The sequence below is a fragment of the Ovis aries genome, chromosome 17 (genome assembly GCF_016772045.2).
Source record: "Ovis aries strain OAR_USU_Benz2616 breed Rambouillet chromosome 17, ARS-UI_Ramb_v3.0, whole genome shotgun sequence".
NCBI classification, from domain to species: Eukaryota; Metazoa; Chordata; class Mammalia; order Artiodactyla; family Bovidae; genus Ovis; species Ovis aries.
In genome coordinates, this window is record NC_056070.1 from 61,112,308 (window position 1) to 61,137,261 (window position 24,954).

The 24,954-nt window shown below is 52.5% G+C and overlaps 1 protein-coding gene across 1 annotated transcript; it reads right to left on the reverse strand.

Annotated features, from left to right (window-relative positions):
• Window positions 1-1,947: 1,947 nt before the first annotated feature.
• On the reverse strand, window positions 1,948-24,269 carry PLBD2 (phospholipase B domain containing 2). The gene is made up of 12 exons (XM_027956558.2): window positions 23,930-24,269; window positions 15,165-15,258; window positions 12,579-12,737; window positions 10,649-10,749; window positions 10,225-10,439; window positions 8,205-8,302; window positions 5,532-5,692; window positions 4,848-4,943; window positions 4,518-4,589; window positions 3,575-3,727; window positions 2,905-3,067; window positions 1,948-2,801 (listed from the first exon to the last, which is right to left on the reverse strand). The coding sequence occupies exons 1-12, from the start codon at window positions 24,217-24,219 to the stop codon at window positions 2,634-2,636; spliced, it is 1,770 nt and encodes a 589-aa protein (XP_027812359.2). The 5' UTR covers window positions 24,220-24,269; the 3' UTR covers window positions 1,948-2,633.
• Between the last annotated feature and the right edge of the window lie 685 nt (window positions 24,270-24,954).

Here is a 24,954-nt window from a genome sequence, read left to right on the forward strand (position 1 = left end):
TACCACTAGCGCCACCTGGGAAGCCCCTGTGGGGGGCGGGGAGGGGCGGGGTGTGAACCGATGATGGACACTAAGCTCTGGTCCACGTCAAGCCAATCCTCTCAAACACAAAACCCTGTCTTCAAGGACAGCACATACTGAAGCCAGTCTATAAACCAGACAGAAGAGGAACCGCCGGGGCTGCCTTGGTCCCGGAGGGAGCACCCTCAACACCCCGGCACCACTTATAGCAGCCCCTGGGACACTTGGAGCCCCAGGTTTGAGAACCGCCCTAACCCCTCGGGTTACCACACAGATCCACATGGGCTTGCAGAGGGGAAGCCCCCACCCCCACCTTGACAAAGAGCAGGTACCGTCAGACCTCAGGGAAAACCCACCCTAGTGACAGGGCTACAGGCTGATTTCCAGCCGGGAGAGACAGCACATGTACCTGAAATCCAGGAGACGGGAAGGATGCGGGGGAAGGGACAGTTAGGGAATTTGTGGGGCATGGACATGCACACACTGCTATATTTAAAATGATAACCAACAAGGTCCTCCTGTACAGCACAGGGAACTCTGCTCAGCGTCACGTGGCAGCCTGGGTGGGACGGGAGTTTGGGGGAGGATGGATACACGTGTATGGCTGAGTACCTTCACTGCTCACCAGAAACTATCACAGCACTGTTTGTAATCAGCAATACCCCAATACAAAATTAAAAGTATTAAAAAAAAAATCCAGGAGATAGGAATCAGCAAAGGGCAGGCAGGGATGGGGGATCACCAGCTGACTGGCCCCAGAATTGTTCCTGGAGGGATAGAGTCTAAAATCTCAGTCCGTTCAGAGAAACCTGCCCAGAATAGTTTTTCCAGCTTCTACCTATATGTGGGACTTTAAAAAGCTGAATTTCCTGGTAGTCCAGTGTTTTGGACTCCACGTGTTTCTAATACAGAGGGCATATTTTCAATCCCTGTTTGGGGAACTAAGATCTCACAAGCTGCGAGTGCAAGCAATGTGCCCCCGAAAAAAATTACACATCTACATATATATAGCAAACCCACTCCCACCCCTCAACTGTGCTTTAGTTTTTCCAGAGCATTTACCAACATCACACACACACATCATGGGATTTTTTTGTTTTGGTACCTGTTATGAGGTATCTCCAGGACCTTGTAACAGTGCCTGGCATGTTTTAAATACGTGATAAATTCTTGCTAATGAATGAATGTTGAGTGTGTAAGGCCCCACGTGGGCAATGTCACAACCACCACTGCAGTGAATCTCACCCTCCTCCAAGCATGCGCGTGCATGTGCGCACACACACACAGACACACACACACAGGGAAATGCTGCTCACGTCATTACCTATTTAACAGTTGAGGTAATGCAGGCACAGAGAAGTTAAGTACCGTAACTAGTAAGAGCTGGAGACAGGATTCGAACCCAGGCCTCTGACTCCAGGGCTATGTGCTTTCCTCTCCCCAGGCATGGCACAGTCTTGTCTCCAGTGGAGGCTCTGGGTAAGATCAGATGGGGAGGGACTCTGTCGCACTGATCTGTCTTCCCCCACCACCACCCCTGGTAGGACTCGGGAAGGTGGGGGTAGGACTTGGTGGTTAACAGAGCCCTACAACGGGACCCAGAACAAAGTACGTGTTTAATAAGCACATGACTAGGTAGATGGACAGATATGGGTGGATGGATGCATGGGTAGACAGACGGGTAGCTGAATGACAGATGGGTATGTGGATGGATGGATACGTGGAAGCTGGACGGACGAACGGATGGATAACCGTGCGGACGGACGAGGGGTGAGTGGGTTGGCAGGTGAGTGTCTGTACAGATAGATACACAGAAGGATGAACAGGAGGGTACACGGGTGAATGGTCGGAACTCAAACCTGAGAAGAGAAAGGACGCGATGCCGACCCGCCGTCCCCGCCGCCCCAAGAAGCACAGCACAGGGGCCTCGGCCTCTCTCGTTTAATGGCAGCACAGCCTGCGGTGCAGTTCCGGTAGCAGGGGGCCTGTGGGCCCTGCCCGGAGGCCAAGGCAGGCCGGCACTGGGGGGCGGGGGCCACGAAGCTGGAGCCAAGGGACTGACACTCCTGCTTGGCCCTGAGGAGAGCAGGATGCTCAGGCCTCTCCTGCCACAGGTAGCCAGAAACTTTGGTTTTTTGTAGGGTTTCCAGTTTCTGTCCTCCAGGAGGAGAAACCCCAGGGAGCGGACGGGCTGGGATGGGGATGGGAGGAGTGACACTGACCTGGAGCCAAAGCTCCAGAGCCACGGGCAGAACAGGGCTGGGATGTAGGCACTGGGGCCTCTCCTGCTGGCCCCACTGGGGGCCCAGGACCAGGTCCTGGGTCCCAAGGATGGTAGCGAAAAAAGCAGGAGAGAGACGCAGAGGGAAATGGGGATTGCATCACCCAGGCAGGGGAAACAGTCCCGCGCCCCCTGGGGTTCCATTCCCCACCCTGGAGGCCGCCCAGACAAGAATGAACCCGGCCCTGCCCCAGGTCCACATCCGGGCACAGCAGGGCAATGATGCACCCTCCCCTGCAGAGGAGGCAGGCGGGAGGGCAGGGTGGCAGCCAGTCGGGTGGTCCCCGCTGGGGTCAGCGAGGGCAGAAGGCAGCATAGCAGAGACAGAGCCTCAGTCCCAAGAGACCTCGATGGGCGAGAACTTCCAGAGGTCAGGCTGGCCCATGTGCAGCATGCCGCTGAAGGGCGAGGTGCTCCACTGGAATGGAGGCAGCTGGTCCCACGTGGGGCCGCTGACTGCCAGGAGGCGCAGGGCCTTGGCCAGGGCCGTGCTGGTCACCTGCAGGTGCGGGGAGGGCAGGTGGCTAAGTCATCCCAACCCAGGAAGCCCTGCGGCTCCCCCCAACTCTGACCACCCCACCCAAGCTGCCCGAGCCTGGCACCTTCACGTCGATGCCCCCGTGGGAGCGCTGGTGCAGAGCCTGGAAGGGGTAGGAGCCATTGGCAGGGTTGAGGTCAGAGCGGGCCGAGATGGCGTTCTCCCCATTGGGCTTGGGGGTGCAAGCTTTGCACAGTGACAGAGGGTCGTGCAAGAAGTCGTTGTACCTGGACATGGAAGGAGAGGAAACACCAGTTGTGCTGGGAGGGGAGACCGGACTCCAAGCGGCAGCCCCCTAACCCAGCTGCCTGCGTTCAATGTGCCACCTGGGCTTCCGTCACCCACCCGCCTTGGCTGGTCACTCCACACCCATCACTCAGCCCTCGGCTCTGCCATCCCTTGCTCCTGGTAACCCTCTGGGCCCCCACTCCAGGCCAGGCTAGAGGCCCCGCTTTGACCCTTCACATCATTTCCTGGGGTTCAGACAGTGCTTGTTACACGTCAACATCACTGTGAGTACGGGATGGATCTCTGCATCCCCTGAGGGAGAGCGTGCTCCCCGAGAACCACGGGGGCACGTTCTGTGCCCTTGGCTGTCCAAGGTCCTGCTGACGCCTCAGTCCTGCTGTCACGGACGCATCACCCTCTGCTGACCCCTGGCTTGTCGGGAGGCGAAAATGAGTTACTATAAAGCTCCGCCACACGATTCTGGGCTCCCAGTCGCCCCCTCGCACCTCATAAGCCGCATCATGGAGTCCAGGTCGTGCACCAGCGAGTGGTTCCGTCGGAAGATCTGGGCCCGGGGGCTCCCGTCGTAGGAGAACCAGGCCCCGTAGCGGGCCACCAGGGCCGGCAGCCCGCTGGCATTGAACACAGACTCAAAGGACCTGCAGGGGACAAGGATGGTCACTCACAACCCCCGCTGACTTTACCCGGCCACGGCCTGGGAGGCAGAGAGGGCAGTCGTGCCAGGACACGAACACCAACAACCCTGACGGTCAGGATGACAATAATCACGTCTTTTGCTTGTGCTGCTCGGAGGTCTCGTGGGGTGGCCAAGTAAAAGGTCTGGGCTCCAAGAGATGTGGGGTTCAAATTTTGACCTCACTACTGACCAGCTATGGATCCTTGGGAACTTTAGTTTCATCGGAGCCATGGTTACCACATGCGGTAGTTGTACAGATCAAAGGAAATAATCTAGGAAAAGCACCGTGAGGGGTAAGGGGTGCTGGTTGTGCAGCCGGTTAAAGCAGCTCCGGCTGGGGGCCCACGGCAGGGGTCGGCACCTGAGGCAAGCCACTCCCCACCACCCTGCGGCGGGTGCAGCCTGGGAGGCCCTACAGATGCCCACCTCACAACTATACCCCCAAACTGTCAGGGCTTTCCTGGTGAAGAGGGGTGTGGGGTGGGTTTCTTCCTTTTTTTGAAAGAATTTTACTTTTTCTTTTCTTTTTTCCCCCCGCTGGCTACACCACATGGCTTGCGGGATCTTAGTTCCCCAACCAGGGGACTGAACCCATACCCCACACAATAGAAGCATGGAGTCTTAATCCACTGAATCGCCAGAGAAGTCCCAGGGTGGGTTGCTTGGTGGAGCGAAAGAATCACCAGGGAAGGACCCCTCCTCTGCATGGAGAGCTGAGCAAAGGGAGGGGAATACCAGGAAGCAGGGCATACGGGATGTTGTAGCTGGCCCAGTAGGTCTTCTGGTAGAGCTCCGAGGTCCTGTCAGCCACCACCACCATGCCCCTGCAACCAGGAAGAGAAACGGGGTGCAAATGGTGAGAGAGAGGGCTCCCGCAGGCACTGCTGTGCTCAAGGACACCCGAAGGCTCCCCACTGCCCGCGGGTAGATTATGTCCCAAATCTTGAGCCCAATCTGTGGCTGCCTTCTCCTCCAGGCTCACCTTCCTGAGGTCTCCCCTCCCACACACATTCAGCGGCCTCCGGGCCCCCGCCAAGGTGGCTCCCTCTGCTGGGGTGCCCTACCCCTTTCTGGGTACTCACGGGATCTGCTCCAGGACAGTGAGCACCCTTCTCCCAGGGCTGGGCCCGCCAGGGACGAACGCCTTGTAGTCCACGATCATCCACTGGTTGTTGTACCTGCCAGACCCCAGGAGGGAGAGCTGAACAGACCCGGGGCTGCTGCCCCAGCCGCCTGCTGTGGGCCACACACAGCCAGGAATCACGCAGCCAGGGTGCTCGGGGCATGTCCAGCCATTCAACCATCACCTGGACACCGTGGCTCGCCCAGCTGTTCTCACACTCTCCTCTCATCATGCTGCTTACCTTCTCCAGAGGAGAAGTCTGTGGCTCCCTAGTACTTATTGGAACAAAGGTTAATTCTTCTGCCCAACATCCTAAGACCCTGTCCAATTCAGTTCTGGTGTCTCTGGCTCACAGGGTCCCCATCCACCCATGTCCACCTCCTCGGACGGCCCTCCCCACTATCCCCAGAGCTCTCAAGTTCCACGTTTCCTCCTGGCCTTTCTCTGGGAGCCTTCCCCAGGTGGAGGAGCCTGTGAGAGAGAGGTAAACCCTTTCCTTCCCTGTGCCTCCATTTCCCCACATATGAAACAAGAGGACTCTGCAAAGAGGGTGGGGTCTGTGGCCCTGGTGCCACGTCAGGCGCCCCCGGGGTCCTGAGTATTAGTAGGGATGTTGGGTGGGGGAGCCTCGGTGCCCACTCACGTGCCACTGTTGAACCTCTTGAAGATGTCGGCCCAGGAGTCCCCGTCCAAGGCCAGGCGATTGGCCACAACGTTGCGCATCCACTCCAGCACGCAGCCCTTGGGCTGCACATACTTCCACAGGGCCGGGTTCCTGTTGCCGATGGTGGTCTCCAGGGTCACCTGCGGGAGAGACCAGGGGCCGCTGCACTGAAGGGTCGCCTGACTCACTGCTGGAGCATGCTGCCACTTAGCGGCAGCGCTGTTGCACCATTCGTGGCTCCGAACTGTTGACTAGTTCTTCTTTTTTAAAAAAAAAAAACTGGCCTCAGAAGCAGTATTTAGGGAGTCTACAGACGTGGGTGCGGAATCAGAACACCTTTATTTGCACTACCATCAAACTGAAACGCAGCATCTTCCACTGCTAACGTGGGTGACACGCCAATGTTATTAGCGGTACTTGAGACGGTCACCAACAGAGGTCATGGATGTTTTCCCACATGCGACAGGACTGCACACAACTCAGATCGTTTATGCTCCTTGTGCCTTCCAAATTATGGCAAGCGGCCCACCTGCAACCAGTTTCTTATTTAACATGCTAATAAAGCAGCACCTACCGGCAGACCCCAGAGACACTGCAGGCTCTGTCTCAGACCACCGTAAGGAAGCAAATATTGAAAGGAAGCAAGTCACATGAATTTTTATTTCCCAGCTCATAAAGAAGTTGTTTCCACCCTACCGTGTGTGTGTGTGCGCACGCGCGTGTGTGTGTGCGCTCAGTTGCTCAGTCAAGTCCAACTCCACCATACCGTGTGTGTGTGTGTGTGTGTGTGTGCTCAGTTGCTCAGTCAAGTCCAACTCCACCATACCGTGTGTGTGTGTGTGTGTGTGTGTGTGTGTGTGTGTGTGTGTGCTCAGTTGCTCAGTCGAGTCCAACTCTTTGTGACCCCATGGACTGCAGCCTGCCAGGCTCCTCTGTCCAGGTAAGGATACTGGAGTGGGTTGCCATGCGCTTCTCCAGAGGATCTTCTTGACCCAGGGACTGAACTTGTGTCTCTTGCATCGGCAAGTGGATTCTTTACCACTGAGCCACCTGGGAAGCCTTTCCACTATACTATAATCTATATAATTTACTCTAAGTGTGCAATCTACTGTAAATCTACTATAAATGTGCAATAGTATCATTTCTTAAAAAACAATGTGCATACCCTAATTTAAAAATTGAAACGAAAAAAATACCAAACTGATTACAACAGGCACACTGAAGATCACTGATCATAGATCACTGCAATGAAAATAATAACAGTGAAAAAAATAAAACTGTTGCAAGGATAACCAACATGTGACACAGAGGTACAAACTGAACAAATGCTATCTCATCTATACTATCTAATCTAAAGTCTAGTATAAATGTGCAACAGTATTATCTTAAAAAACAATGTACATATCTTAATTTTAAAACAGAAAAGACAAAAACAATACAAACAAAAAAATGATTACAATAGTCATATTAAAGACCACTGATCACAGACCACCGTAACAAATACAATAATAATGAAAAAATGAAAAATATCGCGAGAACTACCAAAATGTGACACAGAGATACAAAACGAACGAATGCTGGTGGGAAAACGGTGTTGATCGACGTGCAGGGTTGTTAACAACCTTCAATTTGTAAAAATCACAGTATCTGCAGAGTGCAGTAAAACGAGGTATGCCTGTATATTAAAAGCTTACTTAAATACTATTTCAATAAACGCATGACAATGTAATTGGTCTCCTTTATCACCCTGTATATTGGTTTATGCATTTAAAAGTATTATTCTAAGAAGGGATTCAACAGCTCCCCAGACGGCCAAAGGAGCCCGTGGCACAGAAACAGTTAAGAACCCCAATAGAAGGTAAATTTCCCATTTGGACACTTTCCAGGTAACAGAATCAAACCGGGATCAATCCTGCAAGGATCCACTGTCCTTCCCCAGGCTTCACTCCTGCTTTCCCAGCCCCAGACCACAGCAAGGGGGCCCCCTCACCCACTGCCTGGCCCCTCTCAGGCTTGTTCCCACATCTAAGGGGACTAAATGCCCTGCTCCTCTCATAGACTAATAGAAACAAAAAAGGCCTTCCATCCCCCTCCCCAGGAACTGGTGTCTTCTGCATCTAGTCTGCTTTTTAAGGGATGTTTTTTCCTCCTCTGCAGTGTTGCCCTGGTGACCACAGGGCTTGCTGAAATCCACCAGGGGTGCCAGGAACAGATTTCTGAGAGTCTGGCACCCAGCCAGGAAAACGGATTAAAAACAACACGCTGGAATAAACAACACTTATGCAGAGAACCCGGCCAGGTTTAGAGGGGGCTTTGTGAAAAACAAGAGGAAAAGCAGAACAAGAAACAGCAGAGTCACAGTGGAGAGAGAAATGGCTTTTCCTAAATATGTAAACACAAAACAAGGTCACTGGGGCAAAGGATACTTTTAAAGGGCCCAGACCAACAATTTCCCAAGAGCTGGGTGACAATGCAGAGGTCCTGGTCAACCACAGGGTCTGGGGCCTGGGATCTCCATTTTCTGAGAGCACCCCCTGGTGGAGGACGGACTCACCCCGGGGTTGGGGGTGGGGACTGTCCACCTGCTGCACCCGAGCTGCCAGGTGAGAAGCTGCCCGGGGGAGGAGAAAGGTAACACAGAAGATGACTCACCAGCCCACTGCCAAGGATGTAGAAGTCATCACAGGAGAAAATGGTACCAGGGTAGGATGAGAAGATCACCTTGTTGCCAGGAGCCCGGGCGGATTCCACTGCAAGGGCAAGAGTGAGCCGGAAAGGGGGCGGTGTGGGGGCTGGTCAGACAAGTCCATATGGGGACCCCCGCACCGCCACCCAACAAGACTCGGGGGCATCAGAGGAAGCCCCCCACTCCATTCTTTCTGAGAGTTAGCAAACCAGGCCATTGGTATAAAAGCTAGTAGCAAAATGGATACATAATTTTTTAATTATTATACCTTTTTTGGCTTTCCTTTGTTATTGCAAAAATCTACCACAAAAAAAGATAATTCAGAGAGCAAATACCCAGAAGTCTCAGAGTACACACTCTGTTTTTTTTGGGGGGGTGGTTATCCCCTGCTTCACCAAGGACAAATAAAAATTGTGCTTAAGATTGCACTCGGTGATGTTGGGACAGATGTAGACACCGTGAAAGGATGGCCACCATCACCTAATTTACACGCCCATCACTTCACACAGCTACCCTTGTTGTGTGTGTGGTGAAAACACTTAAGGTCTGCTGTCTTGGCAGGTTTCAAGTATACAATACTGTGTTGTTAACCACAGTCACCACGGTGTGCTTCAGGGGAAGAAGACTTTAAAAATCTTACCTGTCTTCTAACTGGGAGCTGGTCCTCTCTGATCAACGACTCCCTATTGTGGTATGTAAGTAAGACCTAGTTCCCCCACCAGGGACTGAACCTGGGCCCACTGCACTGGGAGCACAGAGTCTTAGCCATTGGACCACGAGGACAGTCTCAAGTCTATTCATTTTTAGAAGGTCCATAGATGCACACATATAAATGCATCCCCCCAAATCTAGATGGATCCAAACCATAATGGCATCAGCGCTGTCCTCTTAGGAGAGGTCTGGAATATGGGAGGAGGGCATCAAGGGAGATGTATTTCTCCATCTCTAGTGCTGGAATTTGTGGCAGTGAGATCGCACTGACACATTACTAGTATAAAAAAATGTTTAAACAAATGAACGATGAGGTACATTTTATTTAAAAGTCCAGGAAAACAAAGTAACTAAATCTTCACAGAAATGATCCCCTGTGGGCTGCCGAGTGTTCCAATGACTGTTACTGTGTGTGTATCGTTTTGCCGTGTTTTCCAATTTTCTAGAACATTCGTGTATGACTTACGTAGGTTGTTGTTTTTTTTTTAAGATTGCTTTTTGATGTAGATCATTGTTAAAGTCTATATTAAATCTGTTACAATATTGCTTCCGCTGTTTATGTTCTGGTTTTGTGGCCTCCAGGCATGTGGGATCTCAGGGGCCCGACCAGGGATCAAACCCTCAGCCCCTGCACTGGCAGGTGAAGTCTAACCACTGGGCCACCAGGGAAGTCCCTATTTCCCCACTTCTGGAACCTGAACTGGTCACTTGACTTGCTTTGTGCACCAGATTGCTGTGCCAGTTTCAGTGGGCCCTCAAGAGGCCTTCCACACTTCCCCGCCCAGATGTCACTGGAACAAGTCTGAGCTAGCCTGTGGGAGGACAAATGTCTGTGTAGCCCAGCTGTCACGTCATCCCAGCTGACAGCAAACCCCAGACATGCAGATGAGGCCATCCTAGGTCAGCCAGCCCACCCCAGCTGAATACAGAAGCACTGGTGAGCCTGGCCAAGGTCAGGAGGCTTGGTTCAGAATAACAAAACCACGCAGTTGACCCACAGACACCCAAAGACATTGTGAGTAAAAAAAAAAATGGCTATTTTAAGCCTTCGTTTTAAATTTGGGGTGATCTGTTATGCAGCAGTATCTTGCTGATGATACACTTTGTGAGATAAAAATTAAAAGGAAATAAACAAGTTAACAATAACATGAACTCTTAGCATGGCCTTACAGTGACCCCAGTGTATACAGGGCCAAGACCCACACCTCCTAGCCCTGTGCGCACTGTGTACCGACAGACATGCCCACACACAGAGGTCCACCCACGTCTACCCACCTTGGGGCCCTTCTCTGAACTGGAACCAGTACTTCTTCATGACGCGCAGCATGTACTGGTAGGAGTGCCAGGTGTTGTGGGCGACCAGGAGGTCACTCTGGCCAGGCAGCAGTTTGATGAGGGCAGAACAGGAGCCAGAGCCCATAGCATGGTTGGTCTTGCTCTTATTCAGGGCCACCTCTAAGTCTTCAAGGTCCCCAGAGATCTGCAACAGGCTGTGGAGGGCCAGGGTGCTGGAGGGCTACCATACCTGCATTATGTACCCATTTCACAGAGGAGGAAGCTGAGGCACTGGGAGATCTGGCAACCGGTCCAAGGCCATGTAGCCAGGAAGTGGCAGGGCTGGTACTGGAACCCAGGCCAGTCTGACTGCAAGGCGCGTAGCCCTCTCCCCTGCCCTATGCACTCTGGGGGTGGCACTTACAGGAACCCCAAGGGTTTGATGGTGAACTTCCCAGTTGGAAAGGCCACACTGCCTTCATAGCTGTCCTCCAGGCCCTTCAGCTGCAGGAGGGTCAGCCGCACCTGGTGGGGGGAAAGGGATGGGGGCAGAGGGAGTGTGAGGCCTCTCCCCCACGCCCACACCTACTCCTGCAATGGTTAACCACAGCCACCCCTCCAAGCTAAGCACCCTCCTGCCATCACCTAACTGCATGTCTCCATTCTGTGCTAACCCCAAATCACCCCCCATAAGGGCCCAGCTCAAAGCCACCTCCTCCAGGAAGCCTCCCAGCCTGCCCTGGCCCACTGTGGACTGCTCCCTGTTCTGAGTTTCGTTACTGGCTATGCTGCTGGCTCAGGGCACTGGTCTCATGTGGCTGACTTCTCCCCAGTCACTGCCATTGTCCTGTAACCACGGAGTACATCACTGGGTCCCCCATGGGGCCTTGGCCTGGGCTGGACACACACCAGGCACTTAGCAAGCATCTGTAAGACAGATGGACAAAAGGACAGATGGATGGACGGGCAGGACTGATAGATGGATGGTGGCTGCTGAAGTAAACAAGAGGACGGAGAGAAAGGCAATCATCTAGATGGACGGGAGAGTGGAGAGAAGGACAGACGCTCAGGCAGGTGCTGAAGTAGATGGACAGGACAGGATGGATTCATTCCCTCATCTGTCAGTGCGCAGCAAACCTTCACTTATAAAGCACTGACGATGCGCCAGCCCCTGTGCTAGGTACTAGGGCCCGCACAGCAGACAAAGCGGATGTGGTCCTTGCCTGTCCTCATGGGGCCCGAGGCTGGCTGGAGACAGGCACTGAATGCCTTGTAAGAGTGCTACCAGGACGTGCAGAGAGGGCAGGCGGCCGTGAGGAGTGGTCGGGGGCGCCAGACAGAGGGGGAGGAAGGAGAGTGTTCCAGGCAGAAGGAACAGCACGTTCTAAAGCCCCAAGGCAAGAGGCAGAACATCTTGTTCATGGAACTGGGAGGAGGCCAGAGGCCAGAGCACAGATCAAGGTCGACAGGCGGTGAGGCTGGGGAGGGAAAGGGTGTCGCGGGCTTCTCAGGCCACATTATGGGCTGCGGCATCACCCTGGAACAACAGGGCAGCCCCTGGTGAGATTTATGAAGAGCCAAGAGAGAGCAGAGGGGATGGATCAACAGATGGACAGACAGATGCGTGCTGAGACTCTGATCAGAAAGATGAGGAATGAAGCAGGGAAGGTGGTCAGTCAGCAAGATGGCTAGACAGGTAGAAGGGAGGGCAGATGGACAGACAGGCAGATGATGAACCGCGACAGGTAACCAAACAGGATATAGCAACAAGGTGGGTGGACAGAAGATCTTGACGACCGGGCTAAGACGGGCAGATAGGTGACGGATGAATAAGAAGAAAGTGAAAGATGGACAGGCTTGTGGAGGGTGGACAGATGAGCTGGGCGGACAAACCAGATGCATGGATGCGTAAACAGATGGACAGATGGAAGGATGGGTGGGTAGGTAGAGGGGTGGCTGGGTGGGTGGTGTGGATGGAGAGACGGGTGGGTGGGTGGAGGGGGTGGATGGAGAGATGGGGGGGTGGGGGGGGTGGATGGAGAGACGGGGGGGTGGGTGGGTGGATGGAGAGATGGGTGGGTGGGGGGTTGGAGAGACGGATGTGTAGGAAGCAGAAAGGGAAGGGTGGACATGGAGGGAGGGAAGATTGGAGAGATGTGAGAATGGACGGGGAGGCAGATGGGTAGGTAGATGGGTGTGTGGGTGGGTGGGGGATGGAGGGAGGAAGACAGGGCTGGCTGATAGGAGTGGGAGACAGGTTGGCCAGTGGAACAGGGGCAGCTGCAGTGGCAGCAGGTCCCTGAAGCTGACCCAACCTGCCGCCCCAGCCCTCTGAGCATGGGGGCTGCGCCCACCTGGTGCCAGTAAGCAGAGCCATTGTTCAGCTCCATCTCCTTCTGCATCCACTCCAGGTTGGCCTCTAGGAAGTTCTTGAGCCTCTCGCAGTAACCGACTTCATATTCGAAGGGGCCGCAGTAATTCACCACTGTGTTCATCCAGTACATGTAGATGAGCTGGGGGCGGGGTGGTGGTGAGGTGGGCGAGGGCAGGGGTGGGGCAGCAGGGCTGCTCTCTTCCCTGAGGATCCCCCTGGCCCCCACTCGGGCTCAGAGGCCCCACTCCCATCCAGGTCTCCAGAGAGTCCAGAAGCCCTGGTGGGGACACCCCTGCACCTTCGCCCATGCCGGCTTCGGTCCCCCAGGGCCCTTCTCACCCAGCCAGCTCTTACTCCCTCCCAACAGGGCCCAATGCCCCTGGCCGCCTCCCTCTTCTGAAAGCCTTCAGCATTCACCATCTGTCCTAGATGACACCTCTTTTGCTACTGAGGACCCCCGTCCTCACCACAATCTATACATGTGGTTAGTCAGCCAATGACCAATTTTGTTGAGCACCTACTATGTCCTGCCTCACTGAGGACACAACCGTGAACTTGGCAAGAGAATCTCGTGCCAGTTCCCTGCCCTCCACTGCCACATGAACTAGTCTGGGCCGGGCTGGAGGACCAGAGCCCACATGACCCCAGTGGCCTCCACCACCCCAGCTGATCCAGAGCCTCCCTGGGGGGCTGGTGTGCAAGCTCAGGGAGATAACGTGGGCAAACAGCCTGGCATGTGTGTCTGGGGTTCCTCACGTGAGAACCACTTTGGGCCTTGCCTCCGTGTTCCTGGCTCAGGCTACGAGGACCATGAGAGATGGAATCACGCCTCATTTACCACTGGGCACCCCAAACCACGAGGGCCTGACCCAGTGTCTGACCTCTCCCCAGACATCGAGGTCCCAGGAGGGCACCTCAACTGCAACTGGGGGTCAGAAAGAGGAGCGGGAGTTTACAGAAGGCTGTCGGGCCGTATCCCGTCTCCTGTGACGTGCTCTGACCCCTCACCACTATGCGTCTCAGACCCAGCACGCTGCGCGTTCATTTTCACGGCTCTGTCAGCCTGCACTGTGTTTGGTACCGCAAGCCGGTTGCCCGGGGGCTACCTGCGGGTGGCATTTGAGTGTTCCTGCCTCGGAGGCTGCTCTGAACCCCGCATGCGCATCCTCGGGTCACCTCTAGGGTACACGCCTGAGGAGCGGGGCCGCTGGGTCCTAAGGGACACGAGCGGGACATGAGCATTCAGCTCTACAAGCCAACGCAGACTTACTGTCCAGCAGGGGTGTCACACCCCCACGCACCCCGTGGGAGCACGGCTGGCACACCACAGCCTCACCCATTCCCAGTGCCTTCTGAAAGGTGTGACTACCGCTTTTAAACAGCCCCAAGGCAGTTAAAGCAACACAAAAGCTGGTTTACAGCTTCATCAAATGTAGTAAAGCCAGTTTAACCCAAGGAAGGGAGTGGAAATAACTCGTTCCACTCACTGATGAATGGATAAATAAAACTGTCTATCCCTAAGATGCGATATTATTCGGCCATAAAAAGGAATAAAGTTCTAACACACACTAAAACATGGAGGAAACTTGAAAACAAGTGAAAGAAGCCAGTCACACAAGGCCACATACTGTATGATCTCTCTCATAGGAATTGTCAGAATAAGCCAATCCGTAGAGACAGAAAGGAGATTAGCGGTGGCCAGGGGCTGGGTGAAAGGGTGGAAAGGGAAGTGACTGCTAACGGGTATGGGGTTTCTTCCTGGGGTGATGAGAATGTTCTGGAATTAGACACTGGTGGTTGTCGTGCAACCTTATAAATATAGTAAAAACCACTGGAGTGTACACATTTTAAAATGGTGAATTTTATGGCATGTGAATTCTATCTCAATAAAAATGAATGAAGGAATGAAAGGGAATGGGCACGGCAGCCACCCCGTGTAGTTTGGTGTGTGTCTCTGGGCTAGGGGAGGCAGGGGAATGGTGTTGAGAAGGGGATTTCAATTAATATTAGTAACATTCCAGGGCAGAGAAGGCAATGGCACCCCACTCCAGTACTCTTGCCTGGAGAATCCCATGGATGGAGGAGCCTGGTAGGCTGCAGTCCATGGGGTCGCCAAGAGTCGGACACGACTGAGCGACTTCACTTTCACTTTTCACTTTCATGCATTGGAGAAGGAAATGGCAACCCACTCCAGTGTTCTTGCCTGGAAAATCCCAGGGACGGGGGAGCCTGGTGGGCTGCAGTCTATGGGGTCGCACAGAGTCGGACAAAACTGAAGTGACTTAGCAGCAGCAGTAGCAGCAGCAACATTCTAGGGTTTAGTTTGGGCGTTTATTTTATTATTAAGCTTTGTAACTTGAAAACGCGTTGTGTTTTCACATGTATCAAGGAGTACCCAGAGTAAATGTTTAACAAAAACAGGTGAGCCTTTTCTTCCCAACTGGATGGAAGGTTGGGGGTGGGGGAGAGCCCCCTACACACATCTCAGACCCCTCCGAAGCTCTCTAGGGAACACGCTTGCTGGGGTGGGGGGAGTCCCAGGTTGCCCGACCGACCAGGCCCTTACCTCCTCGGACACAGCTGCCTCCACCACGCCCGCGGCGTAGGCCTGCAGGCTGTCATTGAAGCGGCCGTTCGTGTGCAGCTCCAGAAAGGCCCACCTGCAGAGGTAGGAGAGGGGGACACCTGGTCAGCGAGGGGGCAAGTGTGAAAGGGGCGCTCAGCTCGGCTTGCGGCTGTCTGCAGCTTTAAACCACAGATGACAACTCAGTGGCGAACTGCCATTCACATGGATGTCTGTCGGTCTGTCTCCATGCACGTCTCAGGCTGAGTCCCTAAAAACAGAATTGCTGGGTCAAAGGATACTCGGACTTTTATTTTTAACAGATGCTGACAAACAGAGCTGAACTAACCCTTGCTTCCCGCCCCGCCCCCATAATACCAGCCGCTCCCTAGTGAGGGTTTCCTCTGCGCCAGGCACTGTTCTAGTCATTTCCATATCTTTTTAATTTTTAAAATGCATTTATTTATTTTTGGCATCACTGGGTCTCGTTGCTGCGGTGGGCTTTCTCTACTTGCAGCGTGTAGACGTCTCATTTGGTGAAATTCTCTCTATACATATTAGCCCACTGGCTTGTCACTGATATGGAAAATGCCTGTATTTTAATAGGTTTTTCCTTTTTTTTGCCATGGAGTGGTTTTCAGCTTTGTCCTATCTTTCCTTTATGGTTCTGGATTTCATCCTTGCTCCAAGGACAGAGAAATATTCACCCAGGTGACTTCTGTAACTAAGGAAAACATTTGTGAAGGTAATTTCTTTTAAGAAAATGAGGGCGACAGAAGACACCGGTGAAACCTTGAAGAAGTTACATGACAGGAGAGCCAGGCTGAGCCAGGGCTGTCCCATGGAGAATTGGCTACAAAGCCACCAAAGAGCTCCAGGACAAGAACAGCTCTGCCCTAGAGAAGATACAGCAGAGATAACGACTATCGAACACTCACACCCCAAAGTTTCGCCAATCAAGCTTCTGGGACCACCTATGGGAGCTGGACATAAAGGGCATACGAGAATGAATGCAACTGCTGTGATGAGAAAAGGATCCCCTGAGGAGGTACACTCCTGCTGCTACTGAGTAAAATCTAGGAAGGCTTCTCAGAAGAGGTGATAGTTGCTCCGGGTTTTGAAGTTTAAGTAGGAGCTTGCAGGAAGAAGGGAGTCAGAGGGAGGAGAGGGAAAGTAAAAGAAAGAAGTGCAAGCTCTGGAAGTTCCAAAGCAAAGAAATTGAGCCGCAAGATAAAATGGAGCTGTGGGGACGTGTGATGGGGCCCCGACACAGTGGAAACAACTCCCAGTGCTAAGCACATCACATGTTTACTTTTCGCTCTAAATTCTTCGAACATGTACAGCTGTGGGACCCGAGGCTCAGAGAGGTGAAGCCACTTGCCCAAAGTCACACAGCAAGTAAGTGAAGGAGCTGAGACTAGCAGTGCAGAGCATGTGCTCTGAGTCTCTAACGTAACTGAGTTTTGTGGGCAACTGTTTAGTCCTTAAAGGTGAAGGGGTCAGTTCTTACCAAAGGAATATGACAGCCATGGACTTCCAGGTCATGGCTCACATAGAATCACAGCTAAGGACAGGAAAACACAAGAGCCTAGAAGAAAGCAGAAATTTCAAGGAAATTTCAAGGAAATTTCAAGGAAAGCAGAAAACAAAGAGAGCCTAGGCTTGTGGCTCCCTCAGGGTGACTTTGAATCCCCAGGTCTGTCTGTTACTGACTGTGTACCTTTGGGCAAATTGCCCTCCCTGGGCCTCGGTTTTCTCACCTGTAAAATGGGCAAAGTGACTCCCACTTCAGAGTGTTGTCATGGCAGGTGCCAGAAGAGAACTCTAGTAGATTTGGTGGTGGGAAGAAACCTCAAACAGAGCCCAGTATGTAGATTTACTTATGACCCCCCCCCACAAAAAAAAAAAAATCATAGGGAATCAAGAGAGAATGTATACAAATTACCTAAAACCAAAAAAGCTGTTCAGATGCTAAGTCTTGGTGATAACTGAAAGGTCAGTGGCCTTCCTCCAGAGAGCCCCTCCTTAAGAGCTCTCTGGCGGGGAGCAGGCTCAGTTAAGGCCATGGTGCCGAGTCTGCGGACTCAGGCAGTGGCGAGAACCCACCCTGTGGCCCGGACTCTCACAGCCCTTATGGAGGCGTAGGAGGGTCCTTGTTCACAGCAACCCTTTTTTTTTTTCTTCTGGCTGTACTGCTTGGCTTGCAGGATCTTAGTTCCCCAATCAGGGACAGAACCCGTGCCCTCTGCAGTAGAAGCTCAGAGTCTTAGCCACTGGACCACCAGGGAAATCCCTGGCATTTCTGAGTAGAGCTGGAGAAACCTGGACCTTCTCGAAACATCTGGTGTTAGGGGCCTAACACAATAACCTACCCACAGATGCAGTGGGCGTAGGGAACCTCATGACAGGCTGCCGTGTGTAAGGAGGTGTCAGACACTACAGGATTAGAGAAGGACAAATGGTGGATTCAGGATTACCTCATGTTCAAAAGCATTACACACACACAGAGACACACACCAGTACACACACATTACACACAGAGACACACACAAGTACACACACATGTTACACACAGAGACACACACAAGTACACACACATGTTACACACAGAGAGACACACACCAGTACACACACATGTTACACACACAGAGACACACACCAGTACACACACGTTACACACATAGAGACACACACACCAGTACACACACACATTACACACACAGAGAGACACACACCAGTACACACACACGTTACACACACAGAGACACACACCAGTACACACACGTTACACACACACAGAGACACACCAGTACACATACACGTTACACACACAGAGACACACACCAGTACACACACATGTTACACACACACACAGAGACACACCAGTACACACACATGTTACACAGAGACACACACCAGTACACATACACGTTACACACACAGAGACACACACCAGTACACACACATGTTACACACACAGAGAGACACACACCAGTACACATACACGTTACACACACAGAGAGACACACACCAGTACACACACGTTACACACACAAGTACACACACGTTACACACAGAGAGACGCACACAAGTACACACACATGTTACACAGACACACACAAGTACACACACATGTTACACACAGAGAGACACACACACCAGTACATACACACGTTACACAGAGAGAGACACACCAGTACACATACATGTTACATACAGAGACACACACCAGTACACACAGAGACACACACCAGTACACACACGTTACACACACACAGAGACACACACCAGTACACATACACGTTACACACACACACACACCAGTACACACACATGTTACACACACAGAGAGACACACACCAGTACACACACACGTTACACACAGAGACACACACCAGTACACACACATTACACACACAGAGAGACACACACCAGTACACACACATTACACACACAGAGAGACACACACCAGTACACACACATGTTACACACACACGTTACACACACAGACACACACCAGTACACATACCCGTTACACACACAGAGAGACACACACCAGTATACACACGTTACACACAGAGAGAGACACACACCAGTACACACACATGTTACACACACACACAGAGACACACACCAGTACACACACATGTATGTATATATGTTTAGGCCTGTTAGGCACAGAAAATTCTGGAAGAAAGAACTCACAGTGGTTTCATATATAAAAAGAAAGAATGGGGGCACAGTTTATCTTCCACATCCCATCTCACCTTTCTAAACTGCTAGAATTTTTTTACCATGAATAGTTAAGTGTGTGCTCAGTCATGTCCGACTGTTTGCAACCCCATGGACTCTAGTCCACCAGGCACCCCTCTCCATAGCACTTTACAGGCAATACTGGAGCGGGTTGCCATTTCCTTCTCCAGGGGATCTTCCCAGTCCAGGGATCAAACCCACATCTCTTGCATCTCCCGCACTGGCAGGTGGATTCCTTACCACTAGCGCCACCTGGGAAGCCCAGAACAGTTAAGTACTATTAACTATTAACCTAATAATTAAGTACAAAAATATAAAAGAATGCAGCGTGACTCTTTCAAGCTGGATGAAAAGGAAAAGAATGAGTGGACAGTAATAATCCACTCCCAGCGAGGCCACGGTACTGTAAACAAGGAATCAGTCGAGACAGTGCCTCATTACAGTGCCTCCTGCATTCCTCCCTGGGCTGCCTTATTCCAAAGGGCAACCAGGGTGATTCCATTTGGATGGTGAAGTTTATTTACTTCACCGGAGTCCTCAAAAAACCTGGTCAGGTGGGTTTCAGCCTATCTTTCCAGAACACCTTGGAAAGACCTTCATTCAGAGAGGATTTCGGTGCTGAAGCCCCTGAGGCTGATCTCTGAGGATCCCTCTGTTGCTTCAGACCTTAAGCCCTTATCAAATGACTCTTTTCCAGAACCTTGCAAGGCTGTCACCATTCTCACCACGAAAGTGAGTGAGCTGCTCTTGATCACCTGTAGTAAGTGTCCAGGTAAAGATCTGAACCTAGATCTCTCTACTGTTAAACCTGAAACCTTGCTGCAAACCAAACCTTCATACTTTTTCAGCCTCAGTTTTCCCATCTGTAAAATGGGAAGGTTTGGACATTAGCAAATGACTTCTGGAATCCCTCACTGCCATGCTGGCTGACAAGTTTGAGATACTATCCCAGTTCCTGGACAAAAAACCAAAAACACAACAACAACAGAAAGCAAACTACTGAGAAGAGAGTGTTTCTAAAGAAAAATGTTCCCATTAGACTATTCTTGATTCAGAGATCATGGCCTTCCTGCTTGTTTGGTTCTAAAACAGCTGATCACTTTAGAAGATGAAAAGGGAAGAGATCGATAAATATTGTTCTGGTTTGTTTCTAATGCACTTGTTTGACAAAAATAAAAGTCAGCTGCGCTGCATCTATTTCCTCAATTTTTTTTTTTCCGGAAAGTCTATGGCCCACGCTGTGATTTTATGTCAGGGGCCACAAATACGTCTGAGATGACGCCAGGGTTTAATGAAGAGGCCACATTTGAGAAGAGCCAGACCATTCTTGTGAAATGAGCATGTGCGCATGCTCAGCTGCCCAGTCGTGTCTGACTCTTTTGCAACCCATGGACTGCACCCCACCAGGCTCTTCTGTCCATGATTTCCCAAGCAAGAATACTGGAGTGGGTTGTCATTTCCTCCTCCAGGGGACCTTCCCAACCCAGGGATTGAACCCATGTCTCCTGCATTGGCAAACGGATTCTTTACCACTGAGCTACCAGGGAAGCCCAGGACACGAGCAGGTCACAAATCTCCCTTCCCCATCACTGCTGTTTCAGCGTATAGTGTGCCCTGGACGTCCTCTACTATGTGGGATGTCCTGCCTTATCTGTGTCTATCACTCCTTTTCCATTTACAGGTAAAGTTGATCTTTTGTGACTTTTCACAGAAACAGTTGGATAACTAATAAGAACCTGCTGTAAAGCACAAGGAACTCTATTCAATACTCTTTAAAGGCCTATATGGGAAAAGAATCTTAAGAAAAAAAAAAGAGTGGATATATGTATATGTATAATGGATTCAATTTGCTATATACTTAAAACACAACATTGTAAATCAACTATACTTCAATAAAAATTTTTTAAAAAGAGTTGGGTGATAATTAGCCATTTTACTAGGCTGTGTTTCTGCTTGTTGGGTGGTAGATCTGGGTTGTTTCCCAGCTTCCTATTAGGTTAATTCCCTCTTATTGGTATTTACTTCCTCTCTCAACTTGAAGGCAATTCAGATCCAACAGCTGGTTGGGGGGGATCAGGTCAGAAAAGGTAGGGTTGGAGGGGGTCAGCCTCCCCAGGACCAAGGCCAGAGCCAGGCTGGGGCAGGCGCTGCCTCTGGGGGCATCTCTGATCCGCCAAGTGTCAAGCCCTAAATGTTTCAGGCTTCATGGGGACTGTCAGTCCAGTCAGATACAGCACAACTGAAAGAGGAGAGATTATGGGTGAAGGGACCACATAAGTTATCCTGAAAATTCCAGGATCTGGTGAAAACTCAGGGACAGAGAGGAGGGAAAGATGTCAATTCTAGGCGAACAGAAGAGTCAAATCATGACTTCCACTCTCCAAAAATTGAGACAAGTCAGTCGACCCCAGATCAGAGGTTCAGTTGCTTGGATACCCCAGCTGTCTTTCTTACATCTCACTCCTGAGTTCTCAAGAGAGTGTCTTTGGGAGGAATTCCCTGGTGGTCTAGTGGTTAAGATTCGGTGCTTTCACTTCCACAGCCTGGATTCAATCCTTGGTCCAGGAACTGAGATCCGACAAGCTGCAGAGCGCAGCCTCCCCCCCCAAAAAAAGAGGGTGTCTGAGGGCTTCAGTTTTCTAGCTTATAAAATGGGGGCTTCCCATGCAGTTTTCCCTCCATCATAGTCCCAAATGCTGTCAGACCCAGAAAGACAGGGACAGCGTGGACAGAAAAGATGCTGGATCAGTGAAGTGAGAGCAGGGAGTGTAGAAGAGACCAGGCTCCACTTCTCAGTTTCCCCAGCTGTAAAACAGGAGCAGAAGACACCCATTTCTTTTCTCTTTCATTCACTCCTTCCTTTAGTAAATAAACAGAGATACTCTGTGATCCCCCTGAATTTTCCTTCGAACCCCACCTTCAAGGGAGGAAACAGGCTCAGAGAGGTGAAGTGATTTGCCCAAGTCACACAGCACCAGAGCTGAGCCTGGAAGAACTTTCCATCCAGCACAATCGTGGGAGCCCTCTCCCCACTTTTCTGTTTTCCGTAACAGCAACACAGCCCAGTGGGGAACTGCTGGGGCCAAAGCCCCTCTCCCATGTTGAGCCTTACCTCTGCGCCTTCTCCCAGCTGATATCCAGGCAAAGACTGTCATGCTCTCTTAGCTCTGCTGCTGCTAAGTCACTTCAGTCGTGTCCAACTCAATGCTACCCCACAGACAGCAGCCTAGCAGGCTCCTCCGTCCCTGGGATTCTCCAAGCAAGAACACTGGAGTGGGTTGCCATTTCCTTCTCCAATGCATGAAAGTGAAAAGTGAAAGTGAAGTTGCTCAGTCCTGTCCCACTCTTTGCGACCCCATGGACTACAGCCTATCAGGCTCCTCCATCCATGGGATTTTCCAGGCAAGAGTACTGGAGTGGGGTGCCGGTGCCTTCTCCGTTAGCTCTCCTGCTGCTAAGTCACTTCAGTCGTGTCCGACTCTGTGCAATCCCATACACAGCAGCCCACCAGGCTCCCCTGTCCCTGGGATTCTCCAGGCAAGAACGCTGGAGTGGGCTGCCATTTCTTTCTCCAGTGCATGAGTGAAAAGTCAAAGTGAAGTCGCTCAGTCATGTCCGACTCTTTGCGACCCCATAGACTGCAGCCTACCAGGCTCCTTCGTCCATGGGATTTTCCAGGCAAGAGCACTGGAGTGGGGTGCCATTGCCTTCCTTCTCCAATTAGCTCTGCTAAGCAGAGCCAAAAATATATGAGTCAGCAGAGACTGGGTCACCAGATTCTAGAGTCAGATCTCACAGAGTTCTGGTTTCCTTTGTGGATGCCAGCCCACCCTGTGGCTTCCTCTCCCTGGAACCCCTCCCAGATTAGCCCCACTCAGCTCCTGTGTCTGCAGTAAAACCTCTTCCCACGATCTCAGGTCTATCTGTCTAACACCCTCCCAAGTGCCACAAAGCCCCAGAACTGGGGTGTCCTCAGTGTCCTGTGTCTCCCCAACACCTGCAGGAATGAATGCATGCCAGCAAACTGGATGAGTCCAGGATGGGACAGTGTCCTTAGGGACATACAGGGTTCCCTAAGACCCTCCACACAGCCTGGGTCCTGGGCCTGGGCCACGCTGACAAGCCTAGGAGGCAGATGTTCCCCCACTTCCAGGATTTTCCCTCCTCACAGTTTCCCCCACTGAATGGGGGGCCCCTCAACTCTGTGTCCCCATGGCCAAGCACACCAGGTGAGTGAGTGAATGAATGAATGGGCACAAGCCCTGGTACAAGGCCTGAGAAAGGCACCGCCCAACTTCCCAGGCAGAGCATATCCTCAAATTCCAAGCCACAAGATGGGGAAATGAGAGCCCAGACAGGCAGAGGAGTTAGGTAAGAGCCAGACATCAGAATGACAGCCCAGAGCCCAGTGACAAGGACAGTGACGATGACTGCCAAAGATGGAGTCCTTGGCTCCATACTGAGCATCTGGACAAGCGACTTTCCCCTGGACCAGGAGAGACGAGGGAAGCGGGGAGCAGAAGCCAAGCAAGGATACCATCTGGGTCTTTGTGAATTCGGGGACTCTCTGTTTTCAGACTGGCCTGGAATCCAAGCTCAGTTCTACTGCTCTGGTTCCAGAAAGGAGGCAGGTGGGGCTGGCACCCACAGGGTAATCTACAACGAAGGAAGTGAGAATTTCTCCTAGAGAGGTAGTACTATCCCTCCGGTCCCTGGGAGTGAGACGGGGGTTGGAGGAGGAAAGCGCTGGCCTATGTGGGGATTACTGTGTCGCCAGGGAAACAGAGGTCCTCTCATCCCTGGCAGAAGGCAGACTGGCCCCGGTGAGCTGAGGGAGGCTGCACTGGCCCCACCCAACCACGGCGCTGCAGCCTCGGAGGAGGGAAACTGGCCCGCAGGGAGACAAGGATGGGACTCTGTCACCGGCAAGAGGCCGGTCCTAGGGGCCGGCGAGGCCCGGCGCCCACGCAACTCCCTCCCCCGGCCGGCCCGCGCGAGATCCGGCCAACCCTTACCCGGTCTCGCGGATGGCGTTGGTAAGGTTGGCCCAGGCTACGGCGTCAGGGTGGCGGCCATCCACCAGGCTCAGCTGGCCCGTCTCGGGGTCCAGGAGCAGCGAGCGGCAGCGGGAGGCGGGCGGAACCGGCATCCCCCGCCCCCGTTGGCCCCTCGGGGTCGGGATCGCGCCGGTCAGGCCGCTCAGGAACAGCCCGACCAGCAGGGCCAGCACCAGGGCCAGCGCCAGCGCCCGCGTCACTGCCCGGGCCAGGCGGCCGCCCGGGGAGCCATACATCGGGGCCACCATGACGGCGCGGAGCTGGGCGCCGCAGCCCGGCTCACGTGACAGCACTCCTCCGCGGAGGGCGGGGCCTGGGCGAGCCGGGGAGGGCTGGATACGGCAGGCGACGGGGCTTGGGCCGAATCCTTTCCGAGTGGGCGGTGCCCTGGGGGCGGGACGTGAAGGGCGGGGCCATCTTAAAGGGGACAGGCACCCTCCTTTGCCTACTCAAACCTTTCCGTAGCACTCTTCCTCCCAACTTTTTTTTTTTCTCTGAGACTGTGCGATCTTCGGAGAAGGCAATGGCACCCCACTCCAGTACTCTTGCCTGGAAAATCCCCTGGACGGAGGAGCCTGGAAGACTGCAGTGCATGGGGTCGCTGAGGGTCGGACACGACTGAGAGACTCACTTTCACTTTTCATGTTCATGCGTTGGAGAAGGAAATGGCAACCCACTCCAGTGTTCTTGCCTGGAGAATCCCAGGGATGGGGGAGCCTGGTGGGCTGCCGTCTCTGGGGTCGCACAGAGTCGGACACGACTGAAGCGACTTAGCAGCAGCAGCAGCAGCAACACTAGTAAAGTAATGCTCAAAATTCTCCAAACCAGGCTTCAGCAGTACGTGAACTGTGAACTTCTAGATGTTCAAGCTGGTTTTAGAAAAGGCAGAGGAACCAGAGATCAAATTGCCGACATCTGCTGGATCATCGAAAAAGCAAGAGGGTTCCAGAAAAAACATCTATTTCTGCCTTATTGACTATGCC